Source organism: Pipistrellus hanaki (genome assembly GCF_964339955.1).
Source record: "Pipistrellus hanaki genome assembly, chromosome: 20".
NCBI lineage: Eukaryota > Metazoa > Chordata > Mammalia > Chiroptera > Vespertilionidae > Pipistrellus > Pipistrellus hanaki.
Window position 1 is genome coordinate 1,398,978 of NC_140522.1, and position 22,572 is coordinate 1,421,549.

The 22,572-nt window shown below is 42.1% G+C and overlaps 1 protein-coding gene across 2 annotated transcripts in view; it reads left to right on the forward strand.

The window, feature by feature from the left end:
* Positions 1–22,572, forward strand: part of KCNT2 (potassium sodium-activated channel subfamily T member 2) — a 116,753-nt gene that overhangs the window by 92,912 nt on the left and 1,269 nt on the right. The window contains exons 17-26 of one of the 2 annotated variants that reach the window (XM_084868808.1): positions 107–320; positions 1,608–1,713; positions 2,715–2,887; positions 4,618–4,689; positions 8,273–8,407; positions 12,061–12,172; positions 14,542–14,643; positions 15,918–16,001; positions 16,320–16,448; positions 17,535–17,835. In XM_084868808.1, the coding sequence (XP_084724934.1) occupies positions 107–320; positions 1,608–1,713; positions 2,715–2,887; positions 4,618–4,689; positions 8,273–8,407; positions 12,061–12,172; positions 14,542–14,643; positions 15,918–16,001; positions 16,320–16,448; positions 17,535–17,835 (1,428 nt within the window). The remainder of the gene's footprint in view (positions 1–106; positions 321–1,607; positions 1,714–2,714; positions 2,888–4,617; positions 4,690–8,272; positions 8,408–12,060; positions 12,173–14,541; positions 14,644–15,917; positions 16,002–16,319; positions 16,449–17,534; positions 17,836–22,572) is intronic. The other variant, XM_084868809.1, reaches the window with a different exon arrangement.

The window sequence follows — 22,572 nt, forward strand, 5'->3', positions numbered from 1 at the left end:
TTCCTGGTTAAGCTGATGACCTTTTCCTTCACCTTGATCACTAAAGGATGGCTGTGTGGTAGCGGTGGCAAATACTCTGATGGACTCTCGTGTTTCGTTGCACTAGGCACGGTGGCTATCGACTTGCAAGACACCAGCTGCCGGTCGGCCAGCGGCCCCACCCTGACTCTTCCTACGGACGGAATCAGAGAAGTCCGGAGACCCAGCATCGCCCCTGTCCTAGAGGTGGCTGATGCATCGTCCCTTCAAACATGTGACCTCCTCAGTGACCAATCAGAAGATGAAACGACACCGGATGACAAAATGTCCTCAAACTTAGAGTATGCGGAGGTTCCCTTGAGATTTTCTGGGATCGGTGCTGGCCATGGGGACTAATGTGCATGCCTACCTACTGGACGCCTTGAAGCAATCCTACATATCACTACCCAAACAGCCTCCCCATTGAGCAGTATCTCTCTTGACTATAAAGTATTTGAAACCCTGGGATTTCTGACTGCAATATACAGGGTGGGCCAAAAGTAGGAGACACAGAGTTTATCCTTGTATCATTATTTATTAATTATTGTATTATTTTCTATATGAACAACTGTAAGCCTACTTTTGCCCCACCCTGTGTATTTCCGGGGTTCAGTGTTTTCTAATGGGTCCTTTATCCTTAAAGGAAAAAGTACCTAAACCAGTATTTCCATGATGTAAGCAGCATTTTATAAAATACATATATTTTATTGATCTTTTACAGAGAGGAAGGGAGAGGGATAGAAAGTCAGAAACATTGATGAGAGAGAAACATCCATCAGCTGCCTCCTGCACACTCCCCACTGGGGATGTGCCCACAACCAAGGTACATGCCATTGACCGGAATCGAACCCGGGACTCTTCAGTCCGCAGGCAGATGCTCTATCCACTGAGCCAAACCAGTTTCCGCTGTAAGCAGCATTTTTGTAACCGTTAGTTTTAAACTGAGGACTGGCAAGCTCTTTTTGAGCTGGTAAATATTTTATACGTTATGGACCACGTGGTCTTTGCAGCAGCTACTCAAGTCTGCATTTGAAGCATGAAAGTACTCAGAGACAGTGAAGGACTTGGTTGGCTGTGTTCTTAAAAAAACACACAAAACAACAACAACAACAAATACTGAAGTTTTGAATTTCATGTAATTTTCCTATGACATGTCATATTCTTCTTCTTTTGATTTCTTCTCCAACTATTTAAAAACGAGAGGCCCCGGGAATGAAATTCATGCAAGAGTAGGCCTTCCTTTCCCCGGCTGCCCTCTGGCACCTGGGACCTGGGCTTCCCTCGCAGCCCCAGCTTCGTCCAGAAGGTCATCCGGAAGGACCTCTGGTCTAATTAGCATATTACGGTCTAATTAGCATTTTACGCTTTTATTATTCTTCACAAAACCAGGCAGGTGGTGGGCCGTGTTTGGTACATGGGCCCTCATCTGCCACACCCCTGGTTCTAATCTAGTTCCTTATCAAACTGTAGTTGCAACATAAAACTCACCGTATCTCCCTCTGTTGACACAGAGGATTGTAGCTGTAACTTATTAGCCCAGCTTTGCATGAGCTATTCCGGGTGATTCAGCATCTCCTACTGCCTTGCAGGTACGCTAAAGGCTACCCCCCCTACTCTCCGTACATCGGGAGTTCCCCCACGTTTTGCCATCTCCTTCACGAAAAAGTGCCATTTTGCTGCTTAAGGCTAGACAAGGTAAGCTGCTGTGGCTGCTTTTCTGCAAAGTTAAACCATCGATTTCCTAATGACATCCATGCAAATCATCTTGTGCAGCCTACCTAGTAAATGATTTGCACAGAGTATAATGGGTTCGAAGAATATGATCTTTTCCAATGTAAATGTAGTACAGAAAATGGTGAAATTTACTTTCTTACCTGCACTACATTATCCAAATTACCCAATGAATCTGTCAGTCATATGTATATTGATTTCAGAGAGGAAGGGAGAGAGGGAGAGAGATAGAAACATCCATGATGAGATTCATGGATCAGCTGCTTCCTGCACGCCCCACATTGGGGCTGGAGCCCACAACCCAGGCCTGTGCCCTGACCAGGAATAGAACTGTGACCTCCTGGTTCATAGGTCAATGCTCAACCACTGAGCCACATTAGCCAGTCTGTCAGTCATGTTTTTAAAGAGCAAAACAGAGGCGTCTGAATCTTGAACCTGTGAACTCTCCATATCCAACAACAACAAAATCCCTTCAGGTATCCCCTGCTAGGGGTCCATGTTCTATAATAATATTATTACACTTGTAGAGATAAAAGTCATGGGTAGATGATTTTTTTCCAGCTTCACCGAAGTATGATCAACAAGTGAAAAATTGGTTATGTTTGCAGTATATAATGTGCTGTTTTGATACACATTGGGATAATTTTTAAATGTAGATTTAGTGGCAAGTTTACTTTACAATAGAACATGTGTACGTGGGTGTTCCTTATTCTTCATCAAGCTACATACCTGCAATTTATTTTTGTGATCAAATAAATTTTAACTTATTTGATCAGACAAATTATTTCCTAAAACCATGCTGGAGAAGTGGGTATAGAACAATGTAACTATTTTCAAGTTTTTTAGAAAACTTGAAATATTTTCTAGGGTTAATTTTACATAGGCATATATCTTAACATTTTTTTTCCACCAAATTTTAGCAGGGTATAAAAATGGCTTTTCTTTGCATGATTTTTCTCCTGTAGAGTTGCCAGCATAACTACTACGAAGACGCAAAAGCCTATGGATTCAAAAATAAACTAATTATAGTTGCAGCTGAAACAGCTGGAAATGGATTGTATAATTTTATTGTTCCTCTCAGGGCTTATTATAGACCAAAGAAAGAACTCAACCCTATTGTACTGCTGTTGGATAATCCGTGAGTATGTTTACAAGTAAATACAAGAATAAGATGAAGAGTTTTTAAAATTATCTCAAAAATGATTTCATTTGCTTAGAATATTTTAAATCAGACACATTATGGCATGTGACTCATTGGGAGATATAGTCAGTGTTATGCTACAAAAATAATCGCTGGATTTGGTTATATTTCGCAAATATGATTTGGACCATCGCTGGAATACTCTGAGCTCTTTACTTCAAACTATTTTTGCATGAGGTCATTATTCTGGTATGCCAATGGGACACATGCCGCCAACATAATTACAGTAATTTTCTTTAATTCGTCAACTAGCCTAGAAGAACTCTGCCCAATCTGGACACTTTTGTTGTCTTTCTAAAGAACCGCTAATTATCAGAGAAGCGTATTTATGATCCATTTTTGATGTGCTATGACTTTGACTCTTCCACCGTTAGAGCATACATTTTATAACTAACATGAACGAATAGGCATGCTTCACTGTGTTCATTTGTTTTGAAAAGGTTGGATTGATATGCTTGGTGAAATTCGACTATTCAAGCATTGCAAAAATCTTTCTGCAAACGTAAACATAGGTCACTGAATCCTATTGCCAAATTTAGTATATCCTAAAATTATCATATCCCCCTCTCTGATTCAAAATTAGTCACAGATGGCCCTGAGATCAATAGCATATTTGGGACCCTCTAACTCTCCTCTTAAATTCCAAAGTGATCCAAATTTCAAAATAAACAGGAGGAGGACAAACTCTGTGGCCTTGTCTCTGCCTTTAAAATTGATCAACAGAAATTTCTCAAAACAGAGATATCTCCATAATATACTATAATCTAGTTTGTTGTTTTCTCAACTATATGGTATTACCTAGCTTATAGGCGTTTGATATATGCAAAAAATACATTGTCAGTTCTTTTTAAAAAATATTTTTGTTGATTTCAGAGAGGAAGGGAGAAGGAAAGAGAGATAAACATCAGTGATGAGAGAGAATCATGGATCGGTTGCCTACTGCGCACCCCCAACTGGGGATCAAGCCCACAGCTCAGACATGTGCCCTGACTGGGAATCAAACCCTGACCTCCTGGTTCCTAGGTCGATGCTCCACCACTGAGCCACGCCAGCTGGGCAAGTTCTTTTTAGAAACAAGTATTCTATTTTAATTTTGGATTATTCTGCACGAAAAATTTCCTTTGCTTTCCTGATGACTGAGATTTTGCAACCCACTCTTCACCGTCCGTTAGATAATTTTTATGGGGTTTGATTTCCTTTCAAAGGTTGTAAAACGTATTAGCTGCCGACTGCTTCCCGAAAGTGCTATCTAACGTTTTTATTTGTTGTCCTCTGTTCCTTTGGTCAAAAACGAGGAAACAAAAAACTAAAGACCCATAAATCATGTTCCAGGAAGTTTCATGAAATCCTTTTTGCTACAATGAGGTGCTTGTTGCCCTGCAGAGGCTGGTCTTTTGCAACGTACCCTACAGTAGGACAAAGAAATAAGATGCCATCATGTTTCTGATTTAGAAAGCAGGACAATTCTGACTGCGTTATATTATTCATCTTGAGTACAAATGACACTTCCTAATGACTATTGTGGGGGTGGGGTGGGGAAGCACCTACAATTAATCTTGTCAATGGTGTTGGTCTTGGAAATGCAAACTAAGTCCACTTCCTTTTTCCTGGTAGCCTTGCCCTTGTTGTGACCTTGTGTTTCATTCTGTAACCCATCTGCCACTCAGGCCAGATATCCACTTTCTGGATGCAATCTGTTGGTTCCCAATGGTTTACTACATGGTGGGCTCTATTGACAAGTAGGTGACCAAGTGTGTGGCACGCTAACTGGTGTGGTGTCCCGTGGTTCGTCCTGTGCTGTGGTCCGTGTTGCATGACGAGTGGACTTGGCCGTGTAGTATCATGTAGATGACGTGGCCTTGCATGTAGAGCTTACAGTCTCGTGTGGTGTTTATCTTGTAGTCCAACTTCCTAAGCGGTCATCTGTGGGTGAACTGAAGCAAATTTTGCTGCATGTCCATTTTATTGATTTTTGCCCGGTTTCTAAAGCTGTCTCAGTTCTGTGTTGTCTACAGCAACATCATGATTGCTTTCAATATCTGGTTGAGAAAAACTCAAAGGTTCAGCGTTGTGATGCATCAACACCTTTATCTTAACTTCAGGGAACCTTCCAGATAATTCAGAAATGCTCATTTTAAGTCAGACTTATAAATTGGAGAATTTCCTCAAGAATCTATTCTAGTAACTTATGTCAGAGCTCATACTTTCTAAAAAGTTGTCAACTGAAAGGTCAAATGTGTGCAATGCTTCCCCATTAAAATGAAAATTATTTTACACACACAAACATGACATGATAAAAGTATAAGAACTAAAGATAATAACAACTAATATTCCTATAACATGTGTTAATTTTTTTATTTAAAAACAAAAGTCAACCAGAACCTTCAAGATAAAATGTTTAACTATCTTAATTGAGAGTGTTAGGCTTACATTTTGCCCTGTTGAAGAAGATAGTTCTGTAACTTTGAAAGTTCTTATTGGCTGAGCGAACACTGAAGGCCAAACAGACAGACAGACATTTAGCTTTCATTTTACAGTAATCAAATTTACATGACCAGTTGCCATAATACCAAGTAACTGAAATGTAGTTAGAGAGATGAAAACTACTTAAACCATGAACGCGAACATGTCCCACATATTGCCACTAGTAATGGTTCTCTGAAGTGATAGTATTCGCTTAGAATTCATTGGAAGAACTGGCTATTGAAAGGAGAATGAACCGCTCATCGGTCTTTGCCTATGTACCTCTGACACAAATTCTTCCTCTGTGACGGTACGATGTGAGAAGAACTGAGCGCATTAATTCCTATGAGAGATGAAGGAGGATTGCCTACCAGTTGATAATTATAGAAGCTGGGTGAATGGTCCCGGGGGGTCACTACATATTATTCTCTTTAGCTTCTGTTTGAGATTTAAAAACCCTTTCAAATGACTTACAGCACACTCACAGACACTCCCTGATATCTAACACTCACCTTCCAGTTCTCCCTCAAGGGAAGTCTCAGAGCAGGCTAGAAAGGGAAGTTTTGTCCATAAGATTTTCTGGAACTTTTTTCATCTGTACAGACTTTTCTCTTCGGCCGCCATCTGGTGGCCGAACTGTGCAAAGCAGCCACGCTGAAGATAATTTTGTTGGCATGGGTGTGGGGACAAAGTATGATAGGACCAAAATAGAACCAGAGTCACAGATGCATTGAACAGATTGACAGATTGTACAACCTATGAGGGGAGGTGGGGAGCGGGGGCGGGGAGGGGGTAAGAGATCAACCAAAGGACTTGTGTGCATGCATGTGAGCAAATCCAATGGATTTAGACAATGAGGGGGTGAGGGCGGAGAGGTCGAGGAGGAAAAAAGAAGACCCATGTAATACTTTAAACAATAAAGAATTAAAAAAAAGAATAAATTGGCAGCCTAGTTAAAAAAGGAAACAAGAATATAATGCAATATTAAGTTAATATAAAAATGATAAAGTGAAAACATAAAAATGTTTCTACAGGGTTCAGAAATGCCATTCAATTTTTATAAATTGTTTTCCATAGATTTAAACTCCTAGTTAATACTAATTACTAACATTATTTGTCAAGATTACATGTTAAGAGCGGTAGCCAGTATTCTGAGTATGGAATTAATTACTTTAAAGTATTGGAACTAGCTCTCCAGCACAGATTCTCTCCTGAGGGAATTCTGGTCAAATGTCAATGTCATTGGTTTATTGCTGATGAAATAGTCATCGGTCCTGTCATAACTTCTATCCGTACATCTTTTTATAGTCAAGTTCACCTTCTCCCACCTATCTTTACCTCCTCCAATATAGTAATAATGGAGATTTTTATTTTTAATGGCAGAGAAAAGATTTTTAGAGCTGAAATATCAGAATGTGATTTAAAATGATAATAAGATGGGTTGAAGGCATCTGACCTGGGCATAATTTTTACAGTCCATAATTTTTACTGGGACCAAGCCACATTCATTTCTCACCCGCTTCTGTCTTTCTTTAATGCACTGTAATAGATGTAAGACAATCATGATGGATTTCCCAGACAAAAAGAACATCTAAGTAAAGTATTGGTAGGGATTTTGCCCAGCCATCACATTGATTGGATGATAGGGCCCTGGCCCCTGGCACCATAGAACATTTATTTGGAATAACGCTCTGTTTCCACAGTTTTAGCCATAAAATCTCTGCCACAGAACACTGGTCCTGAATTCAAGCGCAATCTTTTTCTGGACTCCTCCCGGGGACCTTGGATTAAAAGCTTTGGTAATGCCCTCTCACCTGATCACAGAGTCAGAAATCCTGCCCCCTGCCTTCCGGTGGGGGAAAATACACTTCCCTCCACCCAGCTCATTCAACCACCATCTTGAACTTGGGGAAAACCTTGAGGCAGCTGACTGTGGCATTGATGAATCTAAAAGGAACCGCTGCTCTTTAAGCCTCACTCGTCCTGTCTTAAGTCAGAAGCTGGGCAGATCAATCAGCCCGATTCTTCCCTGACTTCAAGCAACTCCGTGCCTGGTACCCTATTCCGCTCACTCACGTGTGGTCTCTCGGCGAGTTCAGGCCTGTAGAAGCTTCCTAGTTTCAGCTTTTAGGATAATATTTTCTTTTCATTCAGTGCTAGGCAAGGTGTTTATCGGTGATCGGGGAAAAAGACTGACTATTATAACTTGCAAGAACATATATGTGAGGTCAGCATGTTTATTCAACGCAGCCAAAGAAATCAGTTATTCAGCCACCTACTCCAAAACCTTAGGCTAACTAAACAAAGTGGTGAGTACCACTATTCCTGTATTTCACATGCTCTCGCTGTGTAGAGCCAACCTCTAACACATAGCTCCACAGAAAGAAATGACAGGAATCCTAAAAGGAACACTCCCCAGTTTTATGTATCTGTATCAGGCTCCACCCTCTCAATGAGCGCCAGCCTTCATCCTCACTCTTAACGAAAGCATCTCACGGATGAGAAATAGACACGTGTCTTTGAAACAGTGTGCTGACTGTCCTAACAAAACGTTACCGTGTGCTATTACCCCACGATTGCAAAGTGGGGCGTTGTCCGCGTTTTGTTAGTGTAATTAATAAGTCTTACTAAATAGCCTTAGTGCATATGCTTTGAGCCAGCTGAGATCCAGTGAAACACAAAGAGACCAAAATGTAAAGCTTTCGGGTCAGGAGGGAACTCTGTCTGGCCATGCCCACAAACAGGGCGCACCTCGGTGGAAGGCTCCTGTAGGGGTTGACTCATGCTAGCACATGTATGACGCCCTCCCAGCGCTGGGGTCACTGAAGGAGCCTCTCTCTCTGTCCATTTCCGCCAAAGCCTCGACGACTTGCTCCGGTGCGGGGTGACCTTCGCTGCCAACATGGTAGTGGTCGACAAGGAGAGCACCATGAGCGCCGAGGAGGACTACATGGCCGACGCCAAGACCATCGTCAACGTGCAGACCCTTTTCAGGTAAGTGTGTCCATGGCCCGCCTGCCAGGGCTCCTGCCGGCGTGGGAGGTGGCTGCCCGCCCTCTGGGGAAGGAACAGACGCCGGATGCTCACGCTGAGGTTGTCCTCATCCATTGGACCAGAACACGAAGACTGACCTAGCTCCCCATGGTTGATTAGAACCGGGTGACATTAAACTTCTAACACCGGCCCAACCGGCATGGCTCAGTGGTTAAGCTTCGATCTAGGAACCAGGAGGTCAGGGTTCGATTCCTGGTCAGGGCACAGGCCCGGGTTGCGGGCTGGAACCCCAGTGCGGGGGGGAGGGGGGCGCGTACAGGGGGCAGCGGATCCATGATTCCCTCTCATCATTGATGTTTCTATTTCTCCTTCTCCCTTCCTATCTGAAGTCCATTAAATATGTATTATTTATATATATATATATATATATATATAGATAGATAGATAGATAGATAGATATAGATATAGATATAGATATAGATATAGATATAGATATAGATATAGATATAGATATAGATATAGATATAGATATATCTGTGTCCTTTTATAGTTTAACAATAACAAATTCTAAAACACCATGTGCGGTCATCATATGGGATGGACCCTGTGAGCTAATTTTGGTTTTCTGCCCAGCCATGGCCAAAGATATGCATTTACCTCCTGGGAAACCAGGCATGAAAGATGACAAGGCTGTGGACAGGTAATGTTCCCATGTGAGGGCCGAGTCTAACCTTATTATGCTCACCATGGTCCCGTCTTTGTTAATTAAACTCACCGGGACAGGAATTCCCACTACGGTGCTCCTCCTGTTTCGCTTTAATACACAATTGCAGCCGGCCCCGGAATTGATTCTTCCAGCGGCCTGAGACATGAAGTAGCTGGTCTGATTTCCATCTTTATATTGGTTAGCATAACTGGGCACGTCAACGCTATTTACTGAATGGAATAATTCAGGCAGAGAACTATGCCGTAGATATTTGACACTTCTCTACAATGATACTGAACATCACTGAGTCAGCGCATAAATTAATCGTAGACAAGTTTTAAGTAGAACTAACTATGCTATTTTTCAATTACATGATTGCTTTATTATGAGCCTAGAACCCAGAGAAAAGAGACTGATGATGTTATTTAAAATCTAAAATGTTTTACAGGCAAAATGGTATGCAGCTCTTCTTAAGGCTCAGAAATAGCATTAGCACTTAAAATATACATAATTAAATCTATTAGGTAACCAACTTTTAAAATACAAACTATTATAATGAAATATAAGCAATACATTATAAATATAAAAGGCACTGCAATGAAACATTTTATTATTTAAGTCTTAGTAATTCTAGGTTTCACTAGGTGGCAGACTTAGATAATGTGTTCAGTTTCTCAGTTTAAAAAGCATAAATGGTATATAGGCTTATTCATACAGAACAGGCACACCCCATAAATTCTGTTATCCTCTCTAATTTCACCTGCACATATTAAGGAAATGACCGGGTTAATCATATTATCACCTACTCTTTCAAAGACCTCAAAATATCTGTCCACACATGTGTCTACTTACATTCGATATCATGTATTAGAAGAGGATTATAGTATCCAGGTAATCAGAGACTTAACCATTTAGAATCATTTATATAAAAGATAAAAGCTGTGTTTCTCAAAGAAAAATTCCCAGAGGATGAAATAAATATTCATTTGTCTGCAGCTCTGTTTTTCCCATAAATCTGTTCTCTGGCCTCAGATCTCAGCAGTGTTCCAGATGTTTCTCACGAGCTCTCCGTTCACTTGTGTTTGAGACGACTTAATTTGTGAACATTTAGTCAGCACATTTATCATCCCGAGGACAGTACGTATGGCCCGGTAAATTGTGAACATTTACAGTTCCCTCTGTTGGGCCACAGAGTCAAATTTAGAGGCAAGAATTGCACTTCATATATTTTTTCAGACCTTGCAGACCAAAGCTTCCCTTTGCCATTGGGTGTAACTGAATGAACTAAGCTGGCTGTTCCCACGGTCTTGCTGTTTGGGGTAATGGCCAAGCTGTGGACAGGGTGAGAGCTCCCTCTACAGGACGTTCACATCCCAGTTTTTGTCAAGGTTTCCTTTATTAATTTCCACGGTGACGCTGTTCTTTGAAAAGATTTCTTAAAGAAATATTTTGGAACTCCCAGATGGTCCGAGATTGGCCACATGGACGCATCTCCCGGGTTTACCAGATAGAGCTATGCTGGCCCCCAAACCAATGGGTATTTTTTCCTAGTAGGCCATTCTTCTCATTTTTCAATAGTTTCTGGGGGGAAAAAATGCAGATTTATTGATTTGTTGTCTTTGGTGACTTTTGAGTAAGTAAATACGGATGACAGGGTGTTTATAACTAAACTGGTTATATGGCAGCACCCTCTTCAAGACTTTTCTCTCCTCAACAAAAAATGCACAAGTGAAACTGGGAAGTTAGCTATTGTGCCAAAGATCTGCGATTAGAGAAACAGACACACGGTTAGACATGGCGTAGCTGTCACAATTGGCAGGAGGGCTAATGTGTGGGTAAAACCCACCAGAGCTGAAGACGTGTCATGACTCATAAAACTCAAACACCGAGGCGCCAGCGTGGAGAGAATGGTTCTGACCTGAAGCAATTTTCCAATTTCATCCCAATTAGATCTGAGAGGAGCTGGGAGTAATGGCTGGGATCGCGAGAGCTGGAGGAAGGAAGGAGGAAGGAAAGTGCATTTCAAGCAGAACTAGCGATGTGAGAGCAGAAAAGGCAAAAAGCTAGGAAAGTAGTCACAGCACCGCCGCTAAGAAGCAGTGAGGATGGTGTGTCAGATGCTGAGCTAAGTCCTTCCCAAACAGCATCCTTAAGATTGACAACAACCCACTTTCTCAGATCCTGAGCCTCAGAGTTTTCTCAACCGGCCCAGGGTTACTAGTCTATGGCAAACCCTGAGGATCTAAACAAATTATATCTTTAACCTTAAAAATCAGCATGAGAAGTCTTCGTTTTGCTGATATGTCCATCGAATTATTGCAGCTGCCTTAGATCAAGAAATACGGTAATATGCGTTCTCAAAACAGAAGTGAAGGGATATAATACTGGCTGTTTCTTCTGATAAAAGGTGGGTTTCATGACACACCTGAGACCATAATGGTCAAAGGCTCTGACTAGGTGAGACTCAACTATGTGTCCACTAAGTTGGCTGAGAGGGCACCCAGTTTCACAGATGACCCTGGAAGTATTTTTAAGAATTTGCTGATGTCTTAACTGAGACGGTGACTAAGGCCCAGTGGAGATAGACGGAAGGGGCAGGTAGTCAGGGAACGGACACCTCTGGCTGCCCTGGGGCAGACGCCCCACCCCCCCTGGGGTCAGTGACAGGTTCTGGCCAATCATCGCTCAGATCAGGGAGTTCAGAGAGGGCTCCCCTCTTACAAGAAGTGTAACATCTTACAACATCCGTGTTCAGGCTCATGGGAGGAGAAGCATCTGCAGAAGGAGCATCTGGAGAAATGCGTTGTTTCTGAGCCTGTTTGCAGGCTGTTTACATCCTGTATTTCTGGTCAGTTCTCGGGTCTGAATTCATGACACGGGTGGGCCCGGTGGTGAAGGCAGCGTGTGGCATTGTGGGTAGTAATGCACACGTGTCCTTGAAACGCAGGCTGTTTTCCAGTCTCAGCATCATCACGGAGCTGACTCACCCGGCCAACATGAGGTTCATGCAGTTCCGAGCCAAAGACTGCTACTCTCTTGCCCTTTCCAAGCTGGAGAAGGTACGTTGCATGTACCCGTATTGGTTGGAAGAATAATTTCTATTCAGAAAGAACTGCCATGAAATGATAAGAGTAATAATGCCACTTTGAATTCTATGTGGGGGCTACAATGGTGATGTATAGGTGTTCGTTTGTTTGTTTTTAATGCGAATTGATGGATTTGAACTATTTCTATCATAAGTGCACATGATGGAATATCTTATTCTGTCATCGTTAATCATAAAATCATGATTGATAGCAGAATTAAGTGTAACACTCCATTTTGAAATGGCTCCATTTATATTATTTTTATTTTAAATATATATTTTTATTGATTACAGAGAGAGGGAGAGAAAGATAGAAACATCAATGATGAGAGAGATTCATTGATCAGCTGCCTCCTGCATTCACCCTATTTGGGATTGAACCCACAACCCTGGGCATATGCCCTGACCTGGAATCAAACCATGGCCTCCTGGTTCATGGGTTGATGTTCAACCACTGAGTAACACCAGCTGGGCATTTATATTATTTTCCAAAATGCAGTATTTCACACTATCTTCTTCAGATTTGCCACACCGATCAGGACATTTCCTGAACGTTATGGTTTTGCTCGTCCTTCCTTTCCATTGGACTTTTCTTCTGGCGTGGTCCATTTTTTGTTGCTGGGTCCTTTTACGGCATTACCCTTCTTCTCAGGAATATTCCAACTCCCGCCACTGTTTTCCCAATGACACGTCCCATGCTTGGTCACTGGTCATGTGGCGTCCTGGACCCCCCTGGTGACGAAGCTCAGCAGAGAGGGAGAACGTGACAAGGAATAATGCAGCACAGAAGAGGAAGACACTATTCAGAAAAACAGCCATTTCCATCTCATTTCCCTCCCGACGCATCTCATTCCCCTTGTTTCCGTGCATTTCATAACACAGCCTCTTATTCATGCTACGGCACAATTTGCCTCAAGGCCACTTCCTTCGAAATTGCTTTTGAACCATCACCATTCCCCAGTGATGACGGCAATTCCACCCCGGCAATCACGTGGTGATTACACCCTGATGGACGAGGCGAGGTGATGAAAATGTGAGATGAATAAGGGGGTATTATCATCAGGAAGATAGATGTGGTCTTTGTCCCTCGTTCCTGACACAGAGCTTCAAAAAAAAAGCCTTGGAATTTCCTGAGTGACAGGAGTGTCTTTGTTATTCAGACCTTGCAATCGTGCCTTATTGGATGCTAAGCAGGCAGATCCTGGAGCGGCCCCCTTAGGTAGCTCGGGATGAGGCTGGTTGCCAGGGAAAGCCACCCACGTGATTGGAAGACTGAACAGTTCAGCCTCTCACCCCGTCCCCAGCTCCTGGCAGGCGAGAGGGACTGGAGACCTGGCAGGCGAGAGGGACTGGAGATGGAGCGTAGTCACGTGGCTAATGAGCTCATTAATTATGCCCAAGTCAGTACACTTGGATAAAAGCTCCGAAGGAGGAGGAGTGGAGATAGTTCTGCTCGGCGAACATGTTGACCTGAGAGGAGAATGTGGCTCAGGCCTGCCCAGATGTATTCTTTCATCTGCTGCCGATTTGCATTCTTTATCATAAAATGATAATAATTAACTGCAGCTCCTTGAACCCGCTGCGAGTGTGGGAAGCCCTGAGTTTGCAGCCGGCTGGACGCGGGTGCAGTTGGCTGGCAGAAGGCCGCAGGCTCAGGGGCAGTCCGGTGGGCTGGGCCGACTCTGGGTAGTTAGCGTCAGGACTGAACTGAATTGCGGGCACCCGGCTAATGGCAGAGGATTGGTGTCAGGATGCAAACCATCACGTCTGCACACCATGGATCGCTTTATGGTGTGATTGGCAGAGCTATCTGATGCAAATGGAGCCAGCTAGCTTCTGGGAGAAACAGGTGAGGGTGTAAAAGAGAGAGCAATAAGGCAAGATTGTACAGAATCTGCATTTGAACTCAGGCCAATCGATATTTACTGAGCATGAATGATGAGCTGAGTACCTTGTTACATATTCAAACTATAACTATTAATGAAGTCATGACACTGTCATAGCTAAGAATCACACAATCAAAATATGTTCTTCACATATTATCAGGAAAAGTTAAGTAGGCAAAAAAAATGTAAAATATAGCCCAGCCAGCATGGATCAGTGGTTGAGTGTCAACCTATGAACCAGGAGGTCATGGTTCAATTCCCGGTCAGGGCACAGGCCCGGGTTGCAGGCTCGATCCCCAGTAGGGGTTGTGCAGGAAGCAGCTGATCCATGATTCTCTCTCATCATTGATGTTTCTCTCTCTTTCTCCCTTCCTTTCTGAAATCAATAAAAATATATGTTTTAAAAAATTAAAATATGGGACGCTCACAAATGTTTCCATCTCACATTTCTGGACAGAAAGAACGAGAGAGAGGTTCGAACTTGGCCTTCATGTTCCGACTGCCCTTTGCAGCTGGGCGGGTGTTCAGCATCAGCATGCTGGACACGCTTCTCTACCAGGTACGCGAGGCTCCGTTTTCTCTCTCTGAGCATGTGTGCTTTTCTATTTCACTGAGATTTTAGCAAATAAATAATGTATCCGGTGTTTCTCATGGAGCTGTGAACTTGACTTAGACTCTGAAAGTAATTCAATATTTTATTTCATGGACTTAATGACATAAAATGTGATGAAACATTTTGTAAGAGAACTGTTATTTTTCAGAATAACCTCTGAAGTATTTCTTAGGCATTCTTTAGTACCAGGGTCCTACAAGGTTTTGTGTGGCATCTTAATGTTGCTACATTCATATAACTAGCCGATCAATGATTCTCTCTCATCATTGATGTTTCTATCTCTCTCTACTTCTCCCTTCCTCTCTGAAGTCAATACAAATATATTTTTAAAAGAAAGTAGTCTAGTAGATTTATTTAAAAGGCATTATAACTTTTTAAAAGTCTTTGCTGCTCAAAATAACTAGATGACTATTTTTCCAATTTTAGTACTTGAAGATCAAACTGAGGGCAGAGGTCTTATTTAATAGAGAGCTAATAAGCTAATTAGACTGACTGGCAGAATGACTGTCCAGACAACCTTCCGGACGGAGCTGGGGCTTTGAGGGCCAAGGCAGCTGGGGCTTTGAGGGCTGAGCCCCTTGCACGAATTTCGTGCACCAGGCCTCTGGTTTCATATGATTGGTTGAATGTTTGTACATGTCATGGTGAAATGTGTTTGCATTTCTTAGAAGTTTTTCTTTTCACCCACAGCTAAGACCAAATCAAAGACATAGAAAGAATCTCGAATGCTCTTCACTACTGAGTAGTGTTCTAGCAACATATCAAAATAGATCTTATACATTAGCGCATAAAGAGTCTGGTAATATTTATTACTAAACTATGAACTCATTAATAGTTAGAGTTACTGAGATATTAGAAAATTACTCTACTAGAATAGGGCTTAATCCATAAAAAGTTTATATTTCCTTGCAAACATTAGTCCTTTGATGTATTTATGATATTCTCTATTTTATATCAACTCATTTTTTTGTTAAAATCTAAAACTGTTTTTATCATGTCTAACAGCATGAATAAAATGTAAACATATTGAGATATTCTTGAGAATAAATATTTCCATGTCTCGTTATGGACAGCTATCTGGACATGTGTATTTAGGCCACTCACAAGATATATTTTTTATTTCCTGTGTAATGGAGGCTTACTGATGTGTGAGGAGAAACATCCTGTTAACAGTAATATGTGGCTAGTCTACACATTTCATCCTCTTGTTTGTATCGCAGTCATTTGTGAAGGATTATATGATTTCCATCACCAGACTCCTGCTGGGATTGGACACTATCCCAGGATCGGGCTTCCTTTGTTCTGTAAGTCAATCATTTTTGGAATAAAAGATGCTTCTGATAAACAGTCTGAAGTCCAACGATAATGGACTTAGGCTCCTGAGATTGAGCTAATCCAATGTCATACTGCCATTCCCCGACGGGCTGGTTTATTAGGTTGGGGTGAGCTATGATGGGGTGCCTTAAGTAAGTTTAATACATAGATGAGCACTCACAAAAGGGCATGATGAGATTTCAAGATATCAACAATTTCCATCTTTAAGAAGTGAAAAAAACCCCAACTGGGTTTTTATGTCTGAAGCAGCTGAGATCGGTTAAGTCAGCCATCCCTGTGTGTTCCAGATAAAGATCACCGAGGAGGACCTCTGGATCCGGACGTACGCCCGGCTCTATCAGAAGCTGTGCTCCTCCAGCGGGGACGTCCCCATCGGCATCTACAGGACCGAGTCTCAGAAGCTCGCTACGTCTGAGGTTGGGACTATCAGAATATCCCAGAGTCCATATGTAACCCCATCGGAGGCAGCCATCCCTATCAGAAGAGAGGCAAATCTCTCCCTTAGAATATTTGCTAGGTTGTTACTTCATGCCTTGAAGTGTAAGTGACATATATACGAACAGAATGTGTTGGGTATTTTTGTTTCCACATATTTGTTGGAAATCAAACCATCACAGAGACTTATGACGAGAAAGGTCCCACCAAATGCATTTAAGACTGTGATGGACAAGAGTCTACAGGCCAAGTGCCCAGCTATGAAGGAGTGGGCATGTGTGTATTTTTGTTACAAAGTACATATAAGCTGAAACTCGCGAACAAAGACTGGTATTCTATGCTGATGGTGGATATGACTCAAGGGTTCATGCTCTTCGTTTCCACAGAAGATGACTTTCAGGAGAGTACCCAGTAGGTGAGACTAGAGCAGTGGTTCTAAACCTTTCGAATGCCCGAGACCCTTTAATACAGCTCCTCCTGTTGTGGTGACCCCCAACCATAAAATTATTTTCGTTGCTACTTCATAACTGTAATTTTGCTACTTTTATGAATCGTAATGTAAATATCTGTGTTAAGAACCGCTAGCAGGGTCGCCTAAGACCATTGGAAAACACAGATATTTTTATCTGGTTTATAATTCATTCCAAGAGAACATATTTTCTAATAGTATTTTTTTTTTTTTTTTTAGTAATGGAAAGTTAATATCAATGACTTTGACTTTGCTCTTCTTGTGAAAACTCTTATGACCTATATCAGTGGTCGGCAAACTCATTAGTTAACAAAGCCAAATATCAACAGTACAATGATTGACATTTCTTTGAAGAGCCAAACTTTTTAAACGTAAACTTCTTCTAACGCCACTTCTTCAACATAGACTCGCCCAGGCCGTGGTGTTTTGTGGAAGAGCCACCCTCCAAAGGCCAAGAGCCGCATATGGCTCGAGAGCCGCGGTTTGCCGACCACTGACCTATATGATAATACCAGGGCAGGAGCAAACATAATCACAGGGCCCCAAGCTGACATCATTCCCTAAAATGTCTAATTCTCAATGTCCGTTTCCTTTCAAGTCTCAAATATCAATCAGTGTGGAGGAATGGGAAGACACCAAAGACTGCAAGGACCAAGGTCATCACCGAGGCAACCACCGTAACTCCACGTCCAGCGACCAGTCGGACCACCCCCTGCTGAGGAGAAAGAGCATGCAGTGGGCCCGAAGGCTGAGCAGAAAAGGTCCCAGACACTCTGGTAAAACAGCTGAGAAAATAACGCAGCAGCGACTGAACCTCTACAGGAGGTCAGAGAGACAAGAGCTTGCTGAACTTGTGAAAAATAGAATGAAACACTTGGGTCTTTCTACAGTGGGATATGGTATGCTTGCTCAAAATATTGTATGCTATGGACTTGTGATTGCTGGCCCTTAGTCCCTGTAGCCTTGGTTCTCCTTTAGTAAGTCGAGAATCACATTTTTGGTTCAGAGGTCAAGTTGACGGGACTAGGGACACGTCTCGCATTGCTTCCGGAAAATCATGATGATGATAATAAAGAGAAGAAAGTGCTGAAAGTTTTAAGTATTGCTTAGTTCTCTATAAGCACTGTGATGAATACAGTAGATGAATTATCTTCATGTTAATTTTCACAAAGGCTTCCATTTTAGACCTAAGGAAGCTCAGTCAAGTAACTTTCTAATTAGCTTGTTAATAGCATGACTGAGATTTAAGTTCTGTTCTGTCTGGCTCCAGTGTCTGTCTTACACACACACACACACACACACACACACACACACACGCATATATGCACACACACACATGCCACCTCTTATTCTACAATCTGGAATAAACTGAATTTGAGACGTTGGTAAGTAACTAAACGTACCAGCTACAGACACACCAAATATTCCTACAAAATTTGTTTATGTTTTTGTTGTCCAGAAATAAAATGTCTCCAAAACCTATCATGTAAAGCTCAACTAGTGCTTGACCTCGCACACTGCCGCTCTGTCTCAGCGATGGGCTTCTGTGCTGATCTGTGATTGCAATATAGGCCATTTGGCACAGTGTAAATAAGTAATGCAAAGACAATTCAAAAATAGATCTCTTATTACTCTACAAACGTTATTTTGAAAAGACATTTAGTCAACTTAGAGGAAACCCAAATGCCAAAATGTCTGTTTGGTTGCACCTGTGACCCGGGTAGACCAGATGCTCCGATAATGGCAGTCTCCTGCAGGTTAAGGATCAACAGGAAGTAATATGTATTTGCCCCATCCCATCTTTACTATGAAAGTCTCAACTTGAAGCAGTTTCCCATAGGGAGCGATTTCTCACAATACAGTCAGACAGAGCTTAGAAGAGGGTAGCTGTGTTTCTTTGAAGAAGAAAGGGAAAAGCATTGACTGAGCTCCCACTTGTTGCCAGGAACAACGTTAGGTGTTTTTTGAACACTTCGTTACTCCATTTTACCCTTCAAGAATGTGAAGCTCAGAGGACAAAGACTTTGGACTCATTCATGACCTATCATTTTAAGGTGATCCAATAGAGTCTTACATTAGGAAGCACACTGGAAGGGAACAATTATTTTCACTTAAAAATAGTATTAGTAGCTCACTGCCAATTTATTAAGTGTGATAGCATTTCTCATAGAACTACAGTCCCATACTTATGTGTCCAATTGTTGTTATCCAGCTACATTCTCTCCTTTTGGGAAGTTCTAGTAAATGACTGTTTGTCCAGGCCCAGCTGTGTTTCATGAACATCATAATAATCCCCTCGGGTGCTGGAGGCAGTGAGGCAGATCACAGATCACAGCTGGGCTCAGAAACGCACGAACTGACTGCATGGGAGACTCACCAGGGAACATGCTATGTTTCTGCTAATAATACTCCTTCATTTTTTAATATCAATTTGTTAATGTAATTCTCACACTAACTCTTACAGAGAGAAAGAAAGGATATGGTCTACCTTTTTACTCTTCTCTTCCTTCTCTCTCTCTTTGTTCATTCCATCCATCTATCTATCCACAGGCCCATCAACTCATTTTTAAGCCACGCACTGTACATGCCCAATCACATAATGATGATAACAACAGGATTTGGAACCTACCCCGTCAGGGGAGCCAGGTGCTCCCTGTACTTCTAACTCTCAGAAATTCACCCTTTGCTCAACAGATGTCATTGGGCCATCCTCTGAGTGCCAGGCGCTGTTCCAGGTGCTGTTCCAGGCATGGGAATGGGACAATGACCTATTCAGACAAGACCTTTGTCTTTACGGACCATCTATTCTAGTGTCAGCCAGTAGAATTAATGAACTATTTATAACCTCTTTATCTTTTGGGGAGTGCAACTCGTAACACCTATCTCATAGGTTTGTTGTACCAGTACGGGCCAAATGAAATAATGAACCATAGTGTGCTTAGCCAGAACTAGCATCAGTTAACACTATAGATCTAGTATATATCTATTTAAGTACTCTCTATCAGTGTTTTACACATAAAACGGTGGTTTTTTTGTCCACTTCAAAAAACAAATTTTTGCATCTTTGGTAGCAATATCATCTCCCTTGAGGATATATGCTTTAAAACAATTCATATGTTGCCTGTTTGCCTGCCTCGCTTGAGGAAAAAGGGCATGTCTTACTCATCTTTTCATCGCTGTACCCCCAACAAATTACACATTTCCTAACGCACAGGAGCCCAGTCACTGCGCATTGAGTGCGTGAACAAATGGGGTTCTCGCGGGTGAGACAACAGGGCCTGGGCTGGATGCGGTTTCCGTGGGTCCCCTGGCCTAGTGCACATGTGCATCAGCTCTTCAGTTTATGACTCGGACTCAGCATCTTTGCACCTTTCTACTAGACCCGTGGTTGGCAAACTGCGGCTTGCAAGCCACATGCGGCTCTTTGGCCCCTTGAGTGTGGCTCTTCCACAAAACACCACGGCCTGGGCGAGTCTATGTTGAAGAAGTGGCGTTAGAAGAAGTTTAAGTTTAAAAAATGTGGCTCTCCAAAGAAATGTCAATCGTTGTACTGTTGATATTTGGCTCTGTGGATTAATGAGTTTGCCGACCACAGTTAGACTATAGAGATAGGGGGAGAAGATGGCTTTGAACTCAGGTACTTTTTAAAATTTCTATTAACCTCACCCTGAGGAGGAGTCAGTGAGGGATGGGTCCGGAAAGAAGCTAGGAGTGATGTGGTCTCTTCATGAACAAACACATGTAGTCATTGAATTAAACTCCTTTGTAAAATGTTTGCTCCGATTCCTGGAGTCCATGGAGAACTCAAAACCTTCAGAATGATAAACCAAAATTACTCACACACTCGCTCTGTCTATGCTGTAGGCAGCATTAACATTTGTAACAGGCAAACCAAGTCCCCAGGAGATTCTGACTTCATCCCAGAACCAAAAATGAGTACAGCGTCCTGTTGAGAAGCAAGGAGGAAGGCGGGATGTGGATGTTGCCTGAGAAATTGTTTATTAAGATTGTTCCCCACCCCCTACCCCCCATGCCACTGCTGGATACTGTGCGCTGTTTATGTAAGCAAGTTCAATAACGCTGCCACTGTGTATGGAAGAATTTGAGCCGTACTCAGATGAACGAGAAGGAGGCATTCTACTAGACCTGCTGCATTTCAGAGCATTATGTTTTATGCTGTGTTTCAGTCTCCAGAAGGCACTATTAATTTCCGCTCCTTTGTACAGCAGTTATGGGAATTCACACAGGGGAGAAGTTCTCAGGAAGAGCACATAAATTGCTTTTTATATAGACAGATGATCCCGGTTATCTCATATCGGTACAATATCCTTTGAGCTGGCGTTGAGCCTTATTTGGAGGAGGTTCGTTGCATACACTCACCGGAATTCCATCTCCAGAGTCAGCCGTCTCCCCTCCCCTCAGTGAGATTGACAGGTTTAGCAAATTAAAATATAGGGTTCCCAGTGAAATATGAATTTCAGATAAGCAGCAAAAAAATTGTTTAGGACAAGTATGTCCCGTGTCATCTTTGGGACCTATTCATGCAAATATGTGTTAGCTTTTTCATCTTAAAGGCAAATTTCACAGGGCCCTCTCTAGTTTGCCTGACAACCTTATCCCCATGGCAGAACACAATGCTTTGTATCTACTTAAGGAATATACGCAACCAACTATATCTCTTCATTTGACTTTTAATTTGATGATCTCTGGATTGCAAAAGTTTTGCAGGCATATTATGATGGATTCAGTTATATTGCAGTTGCATACCCTATAAGATAAGGTCTTGCATTTATAGGTTTTAAAAATTAGGGCCCATCTGTGTATCAATTTGAAATAGAACTTAAAGAATTACCTTTTCTATTCCAGGGGCAGGATTTTAGTTAGATAAACACAGTGGTCGCCCTCATTTTATGAACATGCCATGTCTTCCCCTTTCAGGAAGTTATCGGGCCAGCTACATTGGCCTATAAAAGTCATTTGCATTAATTGTGCGCAGTTACGCGAGTATTGATCTGTCTCTATGGGTCTGTAATACGTTCTTAGATTTTGAGTCAAAATGTAAAATGTAGTGCTTCTTTTAGGAGCCACACTTGTCTATGACTGAAGTGCCTTGGAGGGTTCGATGGCTCTAGAGCAGGGATGTAAAAACAGCCTCAAAGCCTATAAGCGTTACCCATGGAGGATGAATGCCATTGAAGTATGGGTCCATATGGGTTTACACTGACATCGTGTTATAACCTTGGCAGCTAAGAAATTTAGGTCCCAGGGCTATTTTCTTTGTCGGTGTCTTTGTATCATCAAAGCCAGTGCTCTGAACTTGAAGTCTGGGGATGTCCTCCAATGCAATTGACAAAATCAAAATGGCGCAGCCTTTGACCATAACACATATACAGCGTATCCCCCCAAGCTGTATACACACTTCACAGCTGATAGCGCTATCAAAGTTTCTTTCTTTTCAGATTTAACCCACTGGGATGAATAAGTATTCAAAGTGTGCATACATTTTTGGGGTGCACCCTGTATACTGTTTTCAAGAAAAAACAAATAACTTGGTCATACACTTTCCTTGAAACTTACACTTCAATTCTGCCCCCCTGGGATCCTTTGCCTTCTGCAGAACCAATAGGATGGCTTTT